This window comes from Alexandromys fortis, unplaced genomic scaffold, assembly GCF_014885135.2.
Source record: "Alexandromys fortis isolate MF-2015 unplaced genomic scaffold, M_Fortis_MF-2015_v1.1 scaffold_0, whole genome shotgun sequence".
Taxonomy (NCBI): Eukaryota; Metazoa; Chordata; class Mammalia; order Rodentia; family Cricetidae; genus Alexandromys; species Alexandromys fortis.
Window position 1 is genome coordinate 39,855,614 of NW_026067949.1, and position 18,017 is coordinate 39,873,630.

At 36.5% G+C, this 18,017-nt stretch overlaps 1 protein-coding gene and 1 long non-coding RNA gene across 24 annotated transcripts in view; one reads left to right on the forward strand and one right to left on the reverse strand.

Moving 5' to 3' along the window:
* Window positions 1-18,017, reverse strand: part of LOC126506295 (UDP-glucuronosyltransferase 2B17-like) — a 252,277-nt gene that overhangs the window by 108,228 nt on the left and 126,032 nt on the right. For 3 of the 23 annotated variants that reach the window (XM_050149749.1, XM_050149748.1, XM_050149747.1), the window contains exons 1-3: window positions 4,181-5,008; window positions 2,569-2,717; window positions 1,089-1,220 (exon numbers count right to left, since the gene is read on the reverse strand). The exons of 13 other annotated variants lie outside the window; for them this stretch is intronic. In XM_050149749.1, the coding sequence (XP_050005706.1) occupies window positions 1,089-1,220; window positions 2,569-2,717; window positions 4,181-4,904 (1,005 nt within the window). In that variant the 5' untranslated portion in view covers window positions 4,905-5,008. Of the gene's footprint in view, window positions 1-1,088; window positions 1,221-2,568; window positions 2,718-4,180; window positions 5,009-15,554; window positions 16,190-18,017 lie in introns of those variants that run through there. 7 more of the 23 variants (XM_050149734.1, XM_050149736.1, XM_050149743.1 and 4 more) reach the window with 6 other exon arrangements.
* LOC126506301 (uncharacterized) lies at window positions 5,127-16,004 on the forward strand. The gene is made up of 2 exons (XR_007593164.1): window positions 5,127-12,933; window positions 14,959-16,004. It is a non-coding gene; the product is annotated as an uncharacterized lncRNA (long non-coding RNA).

The following is an 18,017-nucleotide window of genomic DNA, read 5'->3' on the forward strand; positions in this document are numbered from 1 at the left end:
AAAAGAAAAAATAGATATAAATATTGTGACTGTAATTCTTGCTTAATAACTGTTTTGTTATATGTAATTTTACTATGTTAAAGTGAAAGCCTTTTTTTTAATTAAAAAGAAAAAGGGGAAATATTGTAGGAGGTTCTTTTCTATTTGTGTTGCTTTCATTGGTTGAATAAAGAAAGAAGCTGCCTTGGACTTTTGATAGGGCAGCCCTTAGGTGAGTGGAGTAGACAGAACAGAATTCTGGGAGAAGAAGACAGGCAGGGAGAGCCGCCATGCTTCTGCCCAAGACAGACGTTGGTTAGACTCATCCTGGTAAACCACAACCTCGTGGTAACACATAGGTTAATAGAAATGAGTTAATCAAAATGTGAGAGTTAGCCAAAAAGAGGCTAAAGCTAATGGGTGAGGCAGTAATTTAATTAATACAATTTTCCGTGTGGTTATTTTGGGGAATAAGCTAGCCGGGCAGCCGGGACACAGCCCGCTACTTCTCATACTACAGACAACCAGAAAATAGACTTTTTTCTTTTATTGCTTTTTCTCTCAATTAACCAAAAATGTGGTGCTTTGATTGACAGTTGGTGAGCCTCAGACTCCCTTCCTTTAATTGGCCCTTTCAACTGCACACTGAATAAGCCTACTCCAAAATTAGAATGCAGAGTCATGCTGCATTTCAAACTTTTTCAACACCTGATTACTGTTATTCTGATATAAGTACTAAATACAAATTAACTCACTTCTGAAAATCTAATGTATGCAGTGACTTTAAGTAATGAACAAATAGAACAAGTGACTCTGAAGAATTTGGCTATGTCTACATACACTTGATAGTAATAAAGCAATCATCATCATGCCAGCATTTCAGAATGTGTCCACAGTGATCACATTGTTTATATATAAGTCACTCTCAGTCAAAACACCTTCTGCAGTATTGGAGCATCTACTGTGAATATAAATTTCTAAATTTTAATAAGGGAAATTAGATCTTCCTTAAAACTTTACCTTTCACACAATCATTTCTATAATCAGATCTTTCAAGGATTTTCACAAACTTAGTATATGGTCACCTCCCATGAACTGCTTTCCCTCACCTTTTGTGGAATCTGGGCAAGGGCCCATGCGATTTCCTTTGCTTTGTCTTCTGACACGTTCCTGACCATTGACCCCAGAGAAAACACCACGATACCATGCTCTCCAGAGGTCTGGACAAAATCTTCCATTTCCTGTGAAGAGAATTTATTTCATAACAAATTATAGTTGTATAATAATCACTTATGAAACCATGGTGAAAAAACTAGGAGGTAAAAATTGAAATGTTTATAGGAATAACTAGTATAGTGGTGTTTAAACATACAGAAGACAAGAATGGTGATATCAAAGAATTTGAACTTCACTAGCACCCACACAAACTATACTCACACATTGTCCAACAGACATTCAAAATATTTTCCTCTGGCAAAATTAAAACTCAGGAGTGCAAGCATATTCTATGAAGCAGTCAAAAATTGTCGCTTCATTCATAAGTTTTCTCCCTACAGAAAGGGTAGTATTTTACCATTGCTATTTTATTTTTCTCCTTAATAGCTGATTTAATATTATTAACTAGTGTTTGATGAAATAATATTTATGTTATAGTATGTACATATGTGGTAGTTTTTATAAACTTCCTACTATGATTAATAAAATGTTTTGGATAATCATAACAGGATAAGCATATACTATATAATAATTTTCTGATATTGTGTATGAAAAGGGTATTTTCAGAGCTGATATCCAAAATTTACTGGTTGGAGAGAAACTATGTCTATGCTGTTTGCTTGGATATCAACAATGTAAGTTGTTATATAACTTATATTGAATGTAAGTTAATCATAGCTTTTGGTGATGAGAAGTTTATGATTGGTGAGTTTAACTTACTTAATTTCTCTGTCTTTTATGCATGTGTTTATATGTGTGTTTGCTTATGTGCACATTTGTGTTTGTGTATATGTGTGTGAACATGTATGTTCTTGTGTGCTTATGTGTCTGTGCCCATGTGTATGCTTATGTGTGTGTGTTTTGGGTGTGTTGGGAGGTTACTTGCCTTTGTTTAGCACATAGATGCCAAAAGTTAAAATCTAAAGTCTTCTTCCATCAATCTTCAACATAGGTTTTGAGATTTCTCACACTAAGCACAAATCTCACCTTTTTTTAAAACAGACTAGTGGTCAGCAAGCTCCCAGTATCAACCTGTTTCTGCCACCTCAGTGCAATGTCATTGTACTGTGCTGGGACACAAAAATTTTTCTCTGGGTGTTAGGATTCAAAGTTACATCCTCATAGTTGCTAGGTAAGGACTTTACACAATGGCTAACCACCTAAGTACCCTAGATAACCTAATTTAGTTCACTGATATAAATATTTCCTAGGTCTATCATATTTTTCCTTTGTTAATTGACCTCTTTTTTAGCAGGATGCTTAAGTCCACTTCTTATATATCTCCATCCCTGGGAGAAAAATATAATTAAAGTTGTAGAACACATTCACCAGAAAGGAAATCAAATGAAAAAGAGATCTAAAGAATGCATTTACCTTAGGCAAGGGTTTAGCAGCTTTGCAGTGGAGCCCTCCAACAAAGTCAACATTTGGTAAGGTTGGACGAGGAAACTCCAAATCCCAGTAGGTTCTAATGAGCCACATTTCTGCTTTGCCTATTGTCTCAGTTAAGGTAGTGGGCCTTCCTAGAAGGAGAAATGAGCAAGTGAGAAGGAGAAAAGTTGAATGATTGTCATTTGAATATAAAATATATTTCCGTAAAATGATAAAAGAATATATGTTTGATATGGAACATGTGCAATTAAAAACCAATGTTTCTTCATTTGTAACATAATTTACAGTGTAATTGATTTACATAATATACATAAATGTCAGTCTTGGGTTTATTTTTAAAGCAAACTGTAGGAATTACTTAATGTTTCCACAGTAATTTGAAATAACAAACAGTTATTTAAATAACCCACTAAGCTACTATTTAGTGACTACACATTTTACTCCTCTCTACATTTTTAAAAGGAACAGAGCAAATATAAACACACATTCCAGGTCCAAAAGTCATATCACACTGTGTACCATGGCCAGAGTTCTTCAGGGTCATTGTAGTTTGTAGCTTGTCCTTCATCCTTGTTTTGTTAAAGAGGCTGTATAGTTTATGAATGGCTGAATTTCTAGTTAGTGCTTCTACCTTTGTTTCATATAAAGAAATTTAATAATATTTATCTTACAAAAATACAGTATTTTCAGAAATTATGAGAATAGAAATTTTGGCCAGTCTTACCTATGAAATATTTTAAAAATAAAGGAAAGGAAGACTTCAAAAAATACAGACCGGGTACGTGTGTATCCATGCTTCCACAGTGTTTAAACAATAGATGTTAGGAAAGTACACAATAAAGGAATATGGTACTGGTAGAAACCCCAGTTTCACTTTTAACTAACTGTGAACTAACAGTATATTTTAAGAGTAAAGGAATTCTTTAGGAACTACAGAGAACATATTTTATAGTTTAAATTTTTATTTATGTATATGTGTATCTGTGTAAATATATACTAAGTTTATTCAGGAATTAGAAGAGACCATAAAAGGGCAGCAGGTCCTCTAAAGCAGAAGTTACAGGCAATTTTGAGTCACTGGTCCTGGGTTGGTGCTAGGTGCAGAACTCAGATACTCAAAATGAACAGAAAAAAACACTCTTAAACTTTTAGTCATATTTTCAGACCGCAAAGTTTAGTTTTAAATAAAGATAGTTGCCTATGCAAGAGAAAATAATTTCTTCAATGTTCTATACATATTGAAACTGTAAAATATTTCATTCTTTAATATGCATTAATTATGATTTGGCTAACTAGCTAGTTACTTATTAAAATAGATTAAAAATTATAGCAAAACAAGTAAGAACTACTTAAGAAAAGTCTACTTGCTTCCCTTTGCAGCTCTGTATCTCACCAGAATGTCCTGTATCAGGTCTGATACCTGTTTCTCTTTGATCAATAATATGAGCCTTTACAGTGAGTTTGTTAGCTAATGCCATAATACCTTTGATCACCTATAAAAGGCAAGTTTACTTTGCATTTTATGGGCATGACAATAGATTTAAATAATTGTGAAACTTAGGTCTCTGAGCTACTGATAAGAATCATAACTTACCTAACGTTTCACTGTAAAACTGACTCCATTTCTTCTCATTATATGTCTCGAACCAAAAGTCAAAATACAGCATACACATCATATTTTTTACCCTCTCCATGAATGTCATTTGACCACCTAGTCCTGATAAAATCATGGGTACATAAGAGGGAGGGACTAGAAATTTCCCACTGTACTTTTCCATTGTATAGCCAGGAGAGAAGCGAAGACTGTACAGAAAAGGGATCTGGAGAAGTTCAGCTATCAACTCCCCACAGGGAGCAATGGCATCCGAGAAAAGGACATCAAACTTAGATCTCCGTAGTTTTGACATAAGTTCTTTGTTTAAAACGGTGTCTCTGCAAAGCCTCAGATAGCTATCAGAGAATTCATTAATCAAATTTTGTAGCAAAGGAGAGAATGATAAACACAATTCTCTTGGTATCTCATAAGTCCACACATCCACAAGCATTGTAAAAATCTTGTCCATATCATCTTTACTGATAGACGTAGAATAACTCTCAAACTTCAGACCAGGTGATTTTTGGGGATCAAGAAAGATAGAAGCTGAAGGTCTCAGAACTGTCACTTCATGACCCCTCTGTACAAGTTCATCCAGTATTGTCTTTAGATTCATCCAATGACTGTATTCCAATGGCCATACCAACACCTTCCCACAGTTCCCAGATCTGAAATAGCAACTTATCTGCAGGAGCAGCAGAACAGACATCCACTTCATAGTCATCTTGGGACATCAAAGTTTTCTGTTCACAGTGTGTCCCTTGTCATCGCTTATATTTATATATAACAAGAAAAAGCCTTGAGTTAAAATATAACTGGAGTAGATCAAAGCAAATGCAGTAAATGACCACAGTGAACTTCTGTCTAATGGAGATAGTAAAAGCAAATATTAATTATTCACATTTGCACCTCAGTGTTTAATGACAGGTGTTTTGTAATGAAGCAAATTCAAGAGTCCATGACCAAAAAAAGAGGTGAAAAAAAAGAGTCCATGACCTGTTTGCATAACTGTTCTGTTTCTAAAATATTTGAACAGGAGCAAGAACATTGGTTAGTGACAGGTTAGTCAGAAATTTCTTCTCAAGAAAGAAGCCAATATGAATACTTGCATAGATTATAAGTATTTTACTGTTATAATTTTAAGAAATTATTATAAGAATGGTGGTAAATGTATTCACATGCATATAATTTCTTAAATAGCTTGGTAGTACACCTAACGAACTCTACTGACAGAAGCCCTGGGAAGCAGATAGACAAGAGCCTCCTCCTACACATGTCCCTAGGGAAATAGAACACTAGCAATTGAGTTGTTAGACTCATAGTTGACAGACTAACCTGAGATATTATCTGCTAAGGCAGTCAGTTGGTTCATCTTACTTGTCGCACAGGCCTTTCATAAGCCTGAGAAGTAGTTGAATAGCTTGTTATCAGAATCTAGTCCACAAAGGCTCTAAAAAGTAGATGAGTACATGCATCTATATTCCCTCCTTTTAAGGGAACACTATGACCACCATTTCTGAGGTCATCAATGTCTGTAAGATTGCACATGCAGATTCTGGAAACTAACATGTGACTTTAGTTATTGGATGACCTAGGATCAGAAGAAAAACAGAAAATATGCTAATTAGAGATCTTAAATATAGATAAAAATCTGTAATCAAGTGATCAAAGAGTCAAGTTTGGGGTCAACCTGGTGTACAAGAGTGACTTTCAGGACTGGCTTCAAAGCTACAGAGAAACCCGGTCATAATAAATCAACAACAGTGTCCTGTATTGTTGTATTATAAACAGTGTGAACTTTTTGTGATGGGCAATATGTCATTGATCATTAATGTTTCTTTGTGGTTTTTGAAAAAAATCCTGCTTTAAAAGAAAACAGTTATAAAATTCAATGTGTAAAAGAGAAGGTAAGTACACAATTCTCCCTATAATAGGCAATTATTTTTACAATGAACATCTTGTTCCTGGAATACAAAAATACAACACCAGCTCACACTTTATTCTCTTGCAAGCAAAAAATATACAAAAATTGGTTTTATTTTTGACTTTTCTGAAACGAAACAGTTGGCTTCCTATCACTTTTTAGCTTGTTACTCATGCTACAGTTTCCCAGAGTCTTACCCAGAAGGTCCTTTTGGGGGACCCTGGTATTGGGACCTAAAGTATCTGGTTTCATATCCTTAAATCTCCAAAACACCTGTTAGAGGTTAGACAATAATTTGTATCAGATTTCAAAACTTAAAATCTAGTATTGTACAAATTAGACAGTGCATAGCTAAATGCCATTTGATTCCCCAGTGTGGAAACCAGGTAAAGAGACATTAGACCATAAGAACTATCAAAACATAAGGCAGAGTATGGCAACACCACCTATGACTTTTTTATATTTAATCAGGTCGAATGTCATTGTGATTAATTATGTGCAGTTATGTGCATACATGAGAGAGTTAATGAAACATGAATATATTAAAGAAAAGTTTATATGTTCATAAGTCATCTGCATGTGTATTTAATATAATACTTCTAATTTTCCATTCTTAATTTCATGCCAATTTAAAATAACCACATATCTAGGTTAATATGATATAATTCTTGGTTTATGTATGTGCAGTAGTCCTGTTGACTGCAAGATGCAGGAATCTCAGTTACTTCTCTAGCATGTTTGACTGCATGCCAACTTGTCACACCGTTATGTTGATGAACTGAACCACACTCAACTGAAAATGAGTGTTTTTCTTTATAAGAGTTGCCGTGGTCACAGTGTCTCCTCACAACAATAGAAATAACAATAGGTTAAGACGGATTCTGAACCCATTTTTAGGAGTTATTAGCTTATCACATTAAAGATTTGCCTTTGAAAATCCACTCAGCTTCATATTCTCACTTGAGTTCCTGTTCAATATCATCATCTTGGAACTCTACCTAGGAAGGTTCCTGTGAAGTATTTAGCTAACTATATCAGCAGCTTCATTCAATCTTACAATAAGCCAATGTGCTCTGCCACCTCCAGACTGCCATAGGAAGTAAAACTTTGTAACCCAATTGGCTCAAACTGTAGCGATCCTTCAGGAAAAAAAAAATGAGTATGACTTTTTATTCCACTGGTATCAATTTTAAGTTTCTGCATACTTATATGCAGACTGATGAAGAAATACGATAGCCTCAACAGCAATAAAATTGTCAGGAATCCTGGTATGAGGGTCTTTTCTTAAAGAAGTCCAAAGGAGCAGAAAGTAGTCCCATCCACCCTTTATTTTTCCTAGGCTGCTGCCACAAATGCGAGCCTGATTGTTTTGACCTCTGTTGAAACTCTTACATTCCTATGAAGCACTCAGCTAGTTTTACTCATTTGGACTCCAAAGAGGTTGAATAGTTCATAATCAGAAACACTACCTAATAACATGAGAAATAAAGTGTTAGTGTCCATAAATTCACATCTCCAGGAAGCAGAAGGACTAGTCACTGATGAGAATGTATCCACCTTCAAAAAACTGTTACCGACCTTGGATTCTGACTGGAAGCACTCTGGGCCCAAAGGTGTGACTTCGCTCATGGGCAATAAACCATCACCCTATATTGCTAGCTGACAATATACAAGGCCCATCATGTGTTATCAGTACAAAGCTCCAATCAATACTTATTCAGGCAGATAATAAATGTTTAAGACTGTGGGGGCTGAGAAATGCAGAACCATTTCCTACATTGTCTGGCAGTCAGAGAATCTGAGAAACTAACTGGCACAATCTGCACCTCCAGACACAGGATGTTGTCGCCTGGCCTCTTTTGAAGTTGGGTAGCTCTGTGGTCAGGATATGCTAATACGATTCTGCTCCTTCCATTTTAACTATGAGGACACCCGGGAAAGAGGTTTTATTCTGCCTCTTTACCAAGTGGACTTGAGTAAAACATGACTTAAGTCACCTAGCTACCTAGGCAACAGATTGTTAACGAAGTAATACCTGCTCCCCTGCTTTACCTTCATATAAAAGCTGTTGGGAAAATAAACGCGGGTGATTTCCGGATCTGAATAATCACTGAAATTCCCTCCTGGTGCTGTCATGTGATTTTTGTCTTCCTTTTTCCCACACGTCTACCCTGGAAAGAAGTGGTTTTTGTTAGGGTGGTCCCCAACATAAAACCAAGCTAACAAGGTGTAACTTGCATTAGAATGCTTATTTGTTTTCATCCTACAAATTTTATTTGTGAAATTTGAGAGAAAATGCTATAAAATTTTTCGTTGGCAGTTTATTTTTGACACACTGCTCCTTGTTTGGGTTACGGAGACCTACGGATGCTCTTTGAGAATGTAGTGAATTTATGATAGAAGACATGTGTGACTTAACAGGAGAAAACAGACTTCCAAAGATGGGCCTATATAAGGCTCATCTTCCTGCTTTTTTCCCTTGACCATTGGCCCTCTCAACCTTTCACTTGTCATTAGGTTTTAATGAGGGGTAATTGTGATGCCTTCGTGTGGCAATTTTCTCTGAGATAAAATCTTTCATCTTTTAGGGGAGTTCCTTAAGATCAAGAATAACTTGAGAGAGAATAAACATTCCACCCTACAGGAAAGCTCTCTAGACTCAGGATGTTCTGAGGGATACTGAAACATCCTATCCTGTAAGACAGCTTCTTGAGTCTAGAAAGTTAACAACTCAAAAAATTTCAGGAACTCTCTGAGACCAAATAGATTCACTTGACCCTCTATAACATCTTATAAGCAGTAACAATTGTTATGATATCCTCTCTTACAAGATGAATAACCTGAAGAAGGAAGAGACAATCCAAGCTGTCTGGAAGAGTTTCAGGACAACTGAGCAGCTTTGTAGAGACATTTTCTAACCTGTCAAACTGACTTCAATTTGTGCAGTGAGCTCTAGTTTTCAAGATTACATGAGACTGATGATAGGGACTTTAACTTGTAGTTGAAACAGAACAACCACAAAATTGTTCTAGCATAGTAAAATCTTGACAAAAGTATTAAAATAGCTACATAGGAGACATATTAATATATGGATACATTAACATATCTAATATGGCCTATTAGAAAATGCCACAAAGGATCGACTGCTCAAAAGATTATACCTGATATCAAAGATATGTGATAATAAAGAGTTACAGGATGAGACTAGAATACACAAACAGATATAAAATATTCTTTCATTTAAGTTAAATTTCATTTAAGAGTGGCAAATAAATTACTCATTTAAAACAAGGAGTTATTTTAAATTTTATTAGAATTCAGAGACATGTTCTCAAGCTCATCCCTATAGCAACTGAGAAAATAATAGAGTTATTTAAGTTGTTCTTCAATAAAATTATTTTCACGTTTGGACTAGCTCTTGTGATCTAGCTGCTCCCACTCCCCCTGTCAGACAACAGAACTTCCTTGTAGTCTATAATTGACAAGGATGTTGATGTTTCTGGCCAGTAGTTTTCTACAGAAGCAGTAGAGGTATAAAAGGCTTTAGCTGAGTCAAAATAAAGCTTGCTGTTCTACCACCTGAAAAGAAGCCTTCTTGTCTCAATCCCAGCACCCCCTCCATTCTCGGCATCCAGGCTGTGCTTGTGGCGGGGCAACTAGCAAACTCTATTCAAACTGATAATGCACCTCGTCTTCCTTTTCTTCCCCCTTCTCCTCTCCTGTACCTCTCCCTTTGAGACAGTATCCCATGTACCCCATCCGAGCTAACCTTATAAACCTTATAAACTTTAAGTGTAAGCATTTGTCTTCCCTTGATGAAACTGAATCATCTTATTGAGGACCCTGCTGGGCTCTGAGGTCTATCGGCCATTGTTAATAAAGTTTTTTGCCTGAAGGATGGTTCAACTTTGAAACTTCTCTCCAACCCATCTTCTCCAGTTCCTCCAGCTATGTAGACATCCGACTTTAAAATTCTGTTTTTCTTGACTATATCAACTATGTACTGGGCTAATTTGAAAAGGAAACTACTTTCAGTTCTATTTTTTGGTTCTAATGTCACAAAGTGGTGAATGAAGCGTTGCAAATAACTTGGAATATGCTGTATAGTAGAAATTTTACTTGATATGAAAAGTGAAAAAGATGAACTATGTCCTTTTTTTTGGAGGCAAGTGTTTCCTGTGTATCTTTGGAGTCTGGCCTGGAACTTGTTCTGTAGACCAAGCTGGCCATGAATGCACAGAGATCTGATTACCTCTGCCTCCCGATTGCTGACATTTATGCCATGCACGACCACTGCCCTGCATTAAAAGGAATTCTTAATATTGTTGAGAGACCCTATTGCAGTCAGTTAAAGTTTAAATTGTTTCTTTACTCTGAATTAGAGTGTCATTTTAAACGGACATGTGAGGGTACATAATCACATGAAGACCTAAACCAAGAAGGTTTAAAACAGGACAGTGATCCACATTGTTCTCCTCATTGCTCAGATCCAAGACAACCTGCATTGCAGATTAAAATAAAATAGCCAAATCCATTGGTTGAAGGAGTTTCCATAGAAGCCTCATTATATTTATGTCTTATAGGCCTCATTATAACCATGCACTACCCAAAGAGCAAGCTGTGCCACGTAGCCTCTGTTAAGTGTCCCTCTCCTCTGACTCTTCCATACTGCACAGGTCACATATTAATAAATCTATTAGCACAAAAACTCCTTCTCATAAACATTGAGGAGTAGATACATCCCTTTGCCTGGTGGGACTGAATCATCTCACTGAAGAGCCCCAATTGTTTTCTGATACTCAACTGTCTGCCAGTTTTAAAGCTCTTGCTGAAGATTATTCAACTTTGGACCTTCTCTTGATTCCCTGTTTTCCCAATCCCTCCATAATAATCTTCAAGACCTAATTGAGCTTCTTGAAATAGTGTATAAGAGAACCCATCTATCCTGTGTGGCAGCTTGTATCAACCCTTTAGGTCAGAAAATGAAGCTAGGATTATGCAGCACATACAGAAATTGGGTCAGATAATAAACAATTGACATTAGTATTATTTGTTTGATATATATTGTATACCTTAATTTGTGAATATATTTTGTAAGCTGACAGTCTACAAAAGATCTTACTACAAAGGAATGAAGCCCATTTTTTTTTTAGCATATATCATGTTCTACAGAGAAGAAAAATTTTACCCTTCCTCATATTCTATTTCTCATAGCCAACATTGACCGATTTCTGGACTCAATGTTTAGATGTATGGACAAATGTTGCTCTCAGCCTTAATCAGAGAAGGCCCTCTTTGCAATGAACAACTGTAAATGAAGCATGTCTGCTCAATATGCTGAGAATAAGTGGCACCTGAATGTTCAGCTCAAGACAGTGGATTTATCCAACCATTTCTGTGGCTGAAGTAATATCATAGAAGAGAAAATCCAAATTCTGTGACCATATACATAGGGAGGAAGGCTATAAAATTGCCTCTGGCCCTAACTCAGCCTATGTAGTCATTACCTCTCAGCAGCTGCAACTGTCTGCAGTAAGCTAGTGCAACATTTATCTGGCGAACAGAAAGAAAAAAAATGACTTTTAACAAACAACAAAGCCAAAGCAACAGTATTCCTACCTCAATTATCCTAATCTAGAAAGTGTTTGGAAGCTTGACTACTAAGCTATTTTAGATCCTATCAAATAACATCAATATTTTCTATTGTATGTGAATCTTTTTCCCACTACCTTGAAACTCTAGCATGTCATTTCCAAGAAAAGAGTTTACTCTTTGATGCCATTGGTTCATAAACTAAAATGCATTCCTTCAGACTTTGAAAATTTGCCACAGTTAACAGTCATACCATGTTTAAAAGACCAAAGTTCAAAATGTCTTATGATACTAAAAGTGATCATGTTTTCTGTATGCTTGTATAAAATCAAAGCCAGGTTACAAAATTCTGTCAATCAATGCCTCATGATAAATACTTCCAATTCAAAGCATAGAACTTGGAGTACAGCATGAAATAATTGGGCCTGAGCGGGATTTCCACTTAGCAAGGAAAACACTAACTTCTGTAGTACCATGTCTTGCAATTTGGCTTGTGGTATAGTCATATGGGCTTCAAAGAGATTGGGTAGTCTCTTCACTTTTATTTGGTCATCTGCAACATATAAACCATCTGCAACATCACTGCTACCTTCTAATTTTAAAATTTTGAAATTAAAATGTTTTCCTCTTTTTCTTCCCTCAACTTCTTCTCTGTACCCTTTCCTTGCTCTCTCTCTCTCTCTCTCTCTCTCTCTCTCTCTCTCTCTCTCACACACACACACACACACACACACATACACATACACACATGCAAGCAGAAACATGCACACAATACACAAAAAGAAACAAAGACATTATATATATATATGTATATATTTACCTAAATATATAAATACAACCTGCTAATTCCATATAATGTTTGTTGTATGTATTTTATTTCAGTCCATCCCACCTGGAATTTGATAAACAATATGGGGACTGTTCCTTAGGAAAGACTATTTCTCCTACTCTGAGTATTTCTTAGTTGTCTCCAGTTCTTTGTCTAGGATTAGGACCATATTCACTTTCTCCCTTTGGTGTTAGTATGTCTATTAGTCTATTTCTTATTCAGGTTATGTTTAGGCAGCCATGTTGATGAGACTTCATGCATGTGACTTCATTGACATTTCTGGAAGAGAGAATCTCGCACAAGACTTTCTGTTTCTCTGACTCTTAAAATTTTTCTACCCCTTTCTATGTTGTTCCATGGCCTTAATAATAGGTGTTGTGCCTTACTAGACCTGGATGGAGGATGGAGGTGGGTGGTCCTTGGACTTCCCACAGGGCAGGGAACCCTGATAGCTCTTTGGGATGACGAGGGAGGGGGACTTGATTGGGGAAGGGGGAGGGAAATGGGAGGCGGTGGCGGGGAAGAGACAGAAATCTTTAATAAATAAATGGAAAAAAATAATAGGTGTTGTGTTATAGATATGTAAGTTGGAGCAGGGCACCAGACAATAATGTGTGCTCTGTATTTGATTGGTTGTCATTTTCTGTATAGGCTCCATGTGTTGTACATAGAGATTCAGTTTCTTTTTTATGATGGTGAACACTGCTCTTATCTGTAGGTATAAGAATTAATATTTATAATATAGCTGGAAATTATGCTGGTTTAGGAAAGTTCATTGTAAGTTTTCCTGGAAGATCAATAATATCATCAGCTCCAGATAGTTAGCTAGATTTTCAGTACTGGGCATGATTTTCCTCCAGTTAAGTGGGTCTTAAATTCAATTATCAAGCTTTTTGTTATCACCAGAATAGGGAACCACTATTGTACTCTTAGGTCTATTATGCCAGGCTGGCTATTATTATAATTCAAAGTCATCATAGCTGGGTAGGACCATTGGTGTCTTCTCTATACCTTGCAAGGTGTCTGCAGCTAGCAGGAAAGTTAGTCTTCAGGAAAGTCTTTCCGGTCAGATTGAGCTCAGCTGCTATGGCTCCTTTGTCTTAAGTGCAAGGTGTCTTCTGCAATAAGAATTTATTTTCCACCTCTGGGGAGCAACCAAAATCAATAGCAACAATCTTTAATGCTTTGAGAGTCTTTTGACAACCCTAAGCAACAACTCCAAATGTGACTTCTCATGCAATTTATGACAGTTTTTTCCCCAGTCTAGAATTCTTGCAGGAATTTTTGCAATCTAGGTAGGAAAATTACATAAAAACTGTACATGTATATGCATATGCAAACTTATATGTACTATGTGTATCTTTAGGTAAACATATCCTTACTATTATTTTACTCTCTCCATTTCTCTCTCTTTCTTTCTCTCTCTCATGGTTATCTTCATCATTTCTATGTTTTGTGTTTGTGATTTCTTAGTTATAATCAGATGTTTCTTCTATTTAATTTCATTTTCTTTACATTCATTCAGATGTTTCTTTGGTCTCTGTTACACTCCTTGAATTATTGGATAAATTTTAAGATGGTTATTTTAAATTCTGTATGCTATTTATGTAATTCTCAATGGAGAACATTTTTATATTTCTGAAGGAGTGGCAGGTTTGTTGAGGGAAAATGGACTCATCCTTTTATACTGTTTGTATTTTATGATACTATCTGGACCTAGGGACTTCTTTTGTGAACTTCTATGTCTAATGTGGCCACAGAGTCTGAGACAGACTACAGTATGTACATTGTGGAGTGGGCGTGAGCATTGGATGTAGCTTACGTGGAATGAAGTCCAGTGGACATGGAAGGATGGGTGCTGTGTAAATTCTGTCTTGTGATCAATATTTGGAGTTTAGAGATAAGTCTGATGGTTTAAGAGGGAACTTGGAGGGAAGGGTCAGACAGACTAAATAAGCTAAGCTGTACCCCAAAACAGGATGTGCAGACCCAGATGGGGCTAGGGGATTGGATGTGGCAATTGTATGTGGAAGAAAGATGATGTGGGTCTTGGGTAAAGCCTGGAGACTGAGAGTATGGTAAGCAGGGCTGTCTAGACAAGTTCAGGGCACTGGATGGGGAACCTGGGTTAGAGATGTGGTGCATTGAGAGAAGACCTGGTAAACTTCCAGAGTTAGATTCTGTCACAACATGCATGGCCTGGATGGGTGGAGAGATTAGATACAAAGTACATAAGGACCTTTATGCTCTCTGTACTATACTATACTATTTATTTATTTATTTAAAGATTTCTGTCACTTCCCCTCCGCCGCCTCCCATTTCCCTCACCCTCCTCCAATCAAGTCCCCCTCCCTCGACAGCCCAAAGAGCAATCAGGGTTCCCTGCCCTGTGGGAAGTCCAAGGACCACCCACCTCCATCCAGGTCTAGTAAGGTGAGCATCCAAACTGCCTAGGCTCCCACACAGAGACCCACATTGGAGCACCGGACTGAAACCTCAAGGTTCAAATCAGGAGAAGAAGGAGAGAGAGCACGAGAAAGGAACTCAGGACCGCGAGGGGTGCACCCACACACTGAGACAATGGGGATGTTCTATCGGGAACTCACCAAGGCCAGCTGGCCTGGATCTGAAGAAGCCTGGAATAAAACCGCTGAATATAGCGGACAATGAGGACTCCTGAGAAGTCAAGAACAATGGCAATGGGTTCTTTGTACTATACTCTTCACATGTAGATATTACCAGTGAATGCTCCATGGTCCTGGCATCTCCAATAGCCTGGTATCTGCATTCCAACTAAGGCTTCACCTTAATAACTTTATGCAATAGCCTCTCATGGCATCCTAGCATAGGTTCATATGCTACTACTGATATCCTTTCTAAGGCTTCTAAGTTCAGAAAAGACTTCATGTCCACAGTCCCGCCTCTCTTCACAGAGAACAAACTGCTCCCACTTCCCTTTCTCTCTCACCTCTCCACCACATATTTGCTCATCATAATGCTGCATGCCCTGAATAATGGCGAGGGCACTCCTTAGTTTTTAAATTTTCATTTTTGTTTGTTTTTGTTTGATAAAGAAGAGGGTTTATTTCATGCCATAGCTCCCTGTCCATTGCTGAGGAAATATAGGCCAGGGGTTCAAGGAAAAACTCAGGATGCAGGACTGAAACAGATACTATAGAGGAAATATGCTTACTAGGTTGTTCCTTATCATTTGCTCAGCTTTTTTTCTTTTCATTATGTCTTTTATTTTGTGAGATTATAACATAATTGCATTATTTCTCCCTTCTCCTCTAATGAATACATGCCTTGATAGAGTGATCAGTGAATGTTCAGAAGACCGTTCATAAACTAGAACGATGCTGAAATGGAGTTCATGTGCCTTCTCTACTCTCTCTTCGTTTTCTTTCCTGTCTTTACAAACTTTCGATAAATGAATACGAAGGATTTTATGGAAAGGAAAGCTATGGCTGCCACACAGGCCAGTAGGAATCCAATCACATCCAGAGAGTGGTACTGGTACCAGGTGAGGTTGTGTGCAAGTGGCCTCAGGTGCTTGGCCCCTTTGTGGCGCATGACAAACTCAATCCAGAAGATGACTCTGTCCAGGGGTTTCATGGGCTGGTCATGGTGAATTGTTGATAACCACATTGCATTCTTTTTATAGCTGGCAGAAGGAAAACAGACATTAACTTACATAAGAAATGAAAAATGCACATGTGTAAACTTATGTGTAAACATTAAAGTTAATCACACCATATAGAATGAAAATATATTTGTTTCATGTTCATGACAAGGAAGATCTTCAGGGGCATGTTTGAGTTCCTTGAGCATGCAAGATTAAGTATTTTAAAAACAAAAATAAAAAAGATAAAATATTCCTAAAGTAGAGTTTAGAGATAGCTAAGTATTAAATACAAAATAAATCAAAATGATGTATTATTTGAGTATATAAAGCTTCAGTTACCCATAAGAAATTACTAGTAAATTTTGTGTGCAAAATGTGTGCTAGTGTTAGGATGTACAAGTAGAAGGCAAATCACTTGAGTCCTCATGGTGGTGCATATCTGTGTAAATTTGATAAAAATTGAAAAGAGATTTTTATGGTACATCTATCAATGATTAGTGGTTTTAATTACAAATGTGTCCTGGTTCTTATTAATTAGCTTTAATAGCTTCTTCTCATTGTTTTTACATTTTTCTAATTAAGGTCATCAAATATTTCATAAAATTAATTGGAAAAATAATTTTCTTCTCTGTTATTCTATTGAATTTTTATTACTTTTATGATTCTTATTGTAAAGTATAATCACAATAAATTTTTGCTATTACTTTAAAATATGTGTGTGAGGGAGTATGTGTGTAAAGTGTGTAAACTGTGTGTGTATATGTTTGTGTGTGTGTGTTTTTGTGTGCTATGAGATCTGCTGGAGTTAGAGTTACAGATGTTTGTAACCAACTGTTGTAAGTGTTGGGAACAGAACTCTGGTCCTCTGCTAGGGTAGACCTTTGCTTCTCTACAGAGCCGTCTTTCAAGCCTAATTTTTGCTCTTATTGTTGATATTCGTTTTCTGTTAGCATAGCAATTTTAGAAGTATGAGTTGTAAAAATTTCACACTGAAGATCAAACACAAGGTGTACTCGATTCTAATGCTGAAAAAATTATTGATGAGCATATAAAGAAAAAGGGTTATAAAGACAAGTCATAACTCTGATGTCAGTTTAAAGCAGTAAAAGTAGCCATTGTAATAATGGTAACTTATTCTCTTTTTATTTATAAAGCAAAATGAGAAAATTATGTATTTATTCTCATTTAATAATCATCATTTCATAGTATGCATGTTACATTTATTTAAAATTTAATTTGTAACTTATCTGGTTATGAAATGAGAAGAGTGGAAGCTCTTTAGAGAAGGGTGAGGAAGGTTAATACAAAAGAAGGGCTGACAGTAATAAAGTACCAATAAAAATATCAGAAAAAGCCATGAATAATTTTACTATTAATAATTTAATCAAATCTCCCATAACACATACAATTTAATGTATAAATATACACATGTAATTTTAATGATCTTTTCCTCTTCTGGACTGATGGTGCTCAATCGAAGAGTCAAAGAGCACCTTACACTAACCTCAATACCAAACACGAAAATCCTTTTTAAGAGGTTGGCCAAGCCTGTCAAAGAAACTCCCTAAACATAGAGCCTATTGATGTTGCTTATTCTCTATGATGTTGCAATGGTGGAAGGTAAGTTTCTATGGCTGAATGAGCATTCAACTCAGAAGCAGAGCCCAGAGACCTCTCTGCTGTAGCTGACTTGACATCCCCCTACCTGAAAATTAGCTTTTGTGGTATAAAACAGTAGAGAGGATTGAAAGATTTTAAAAGCCAGAGGGAACTGCTGTGAAGTTGTTTCTTTGAAACTACACTCACGAAGTCTCAACAACATGAGTACCTAAACAAGATCTGAATAATGATGACACCTATAGTCATC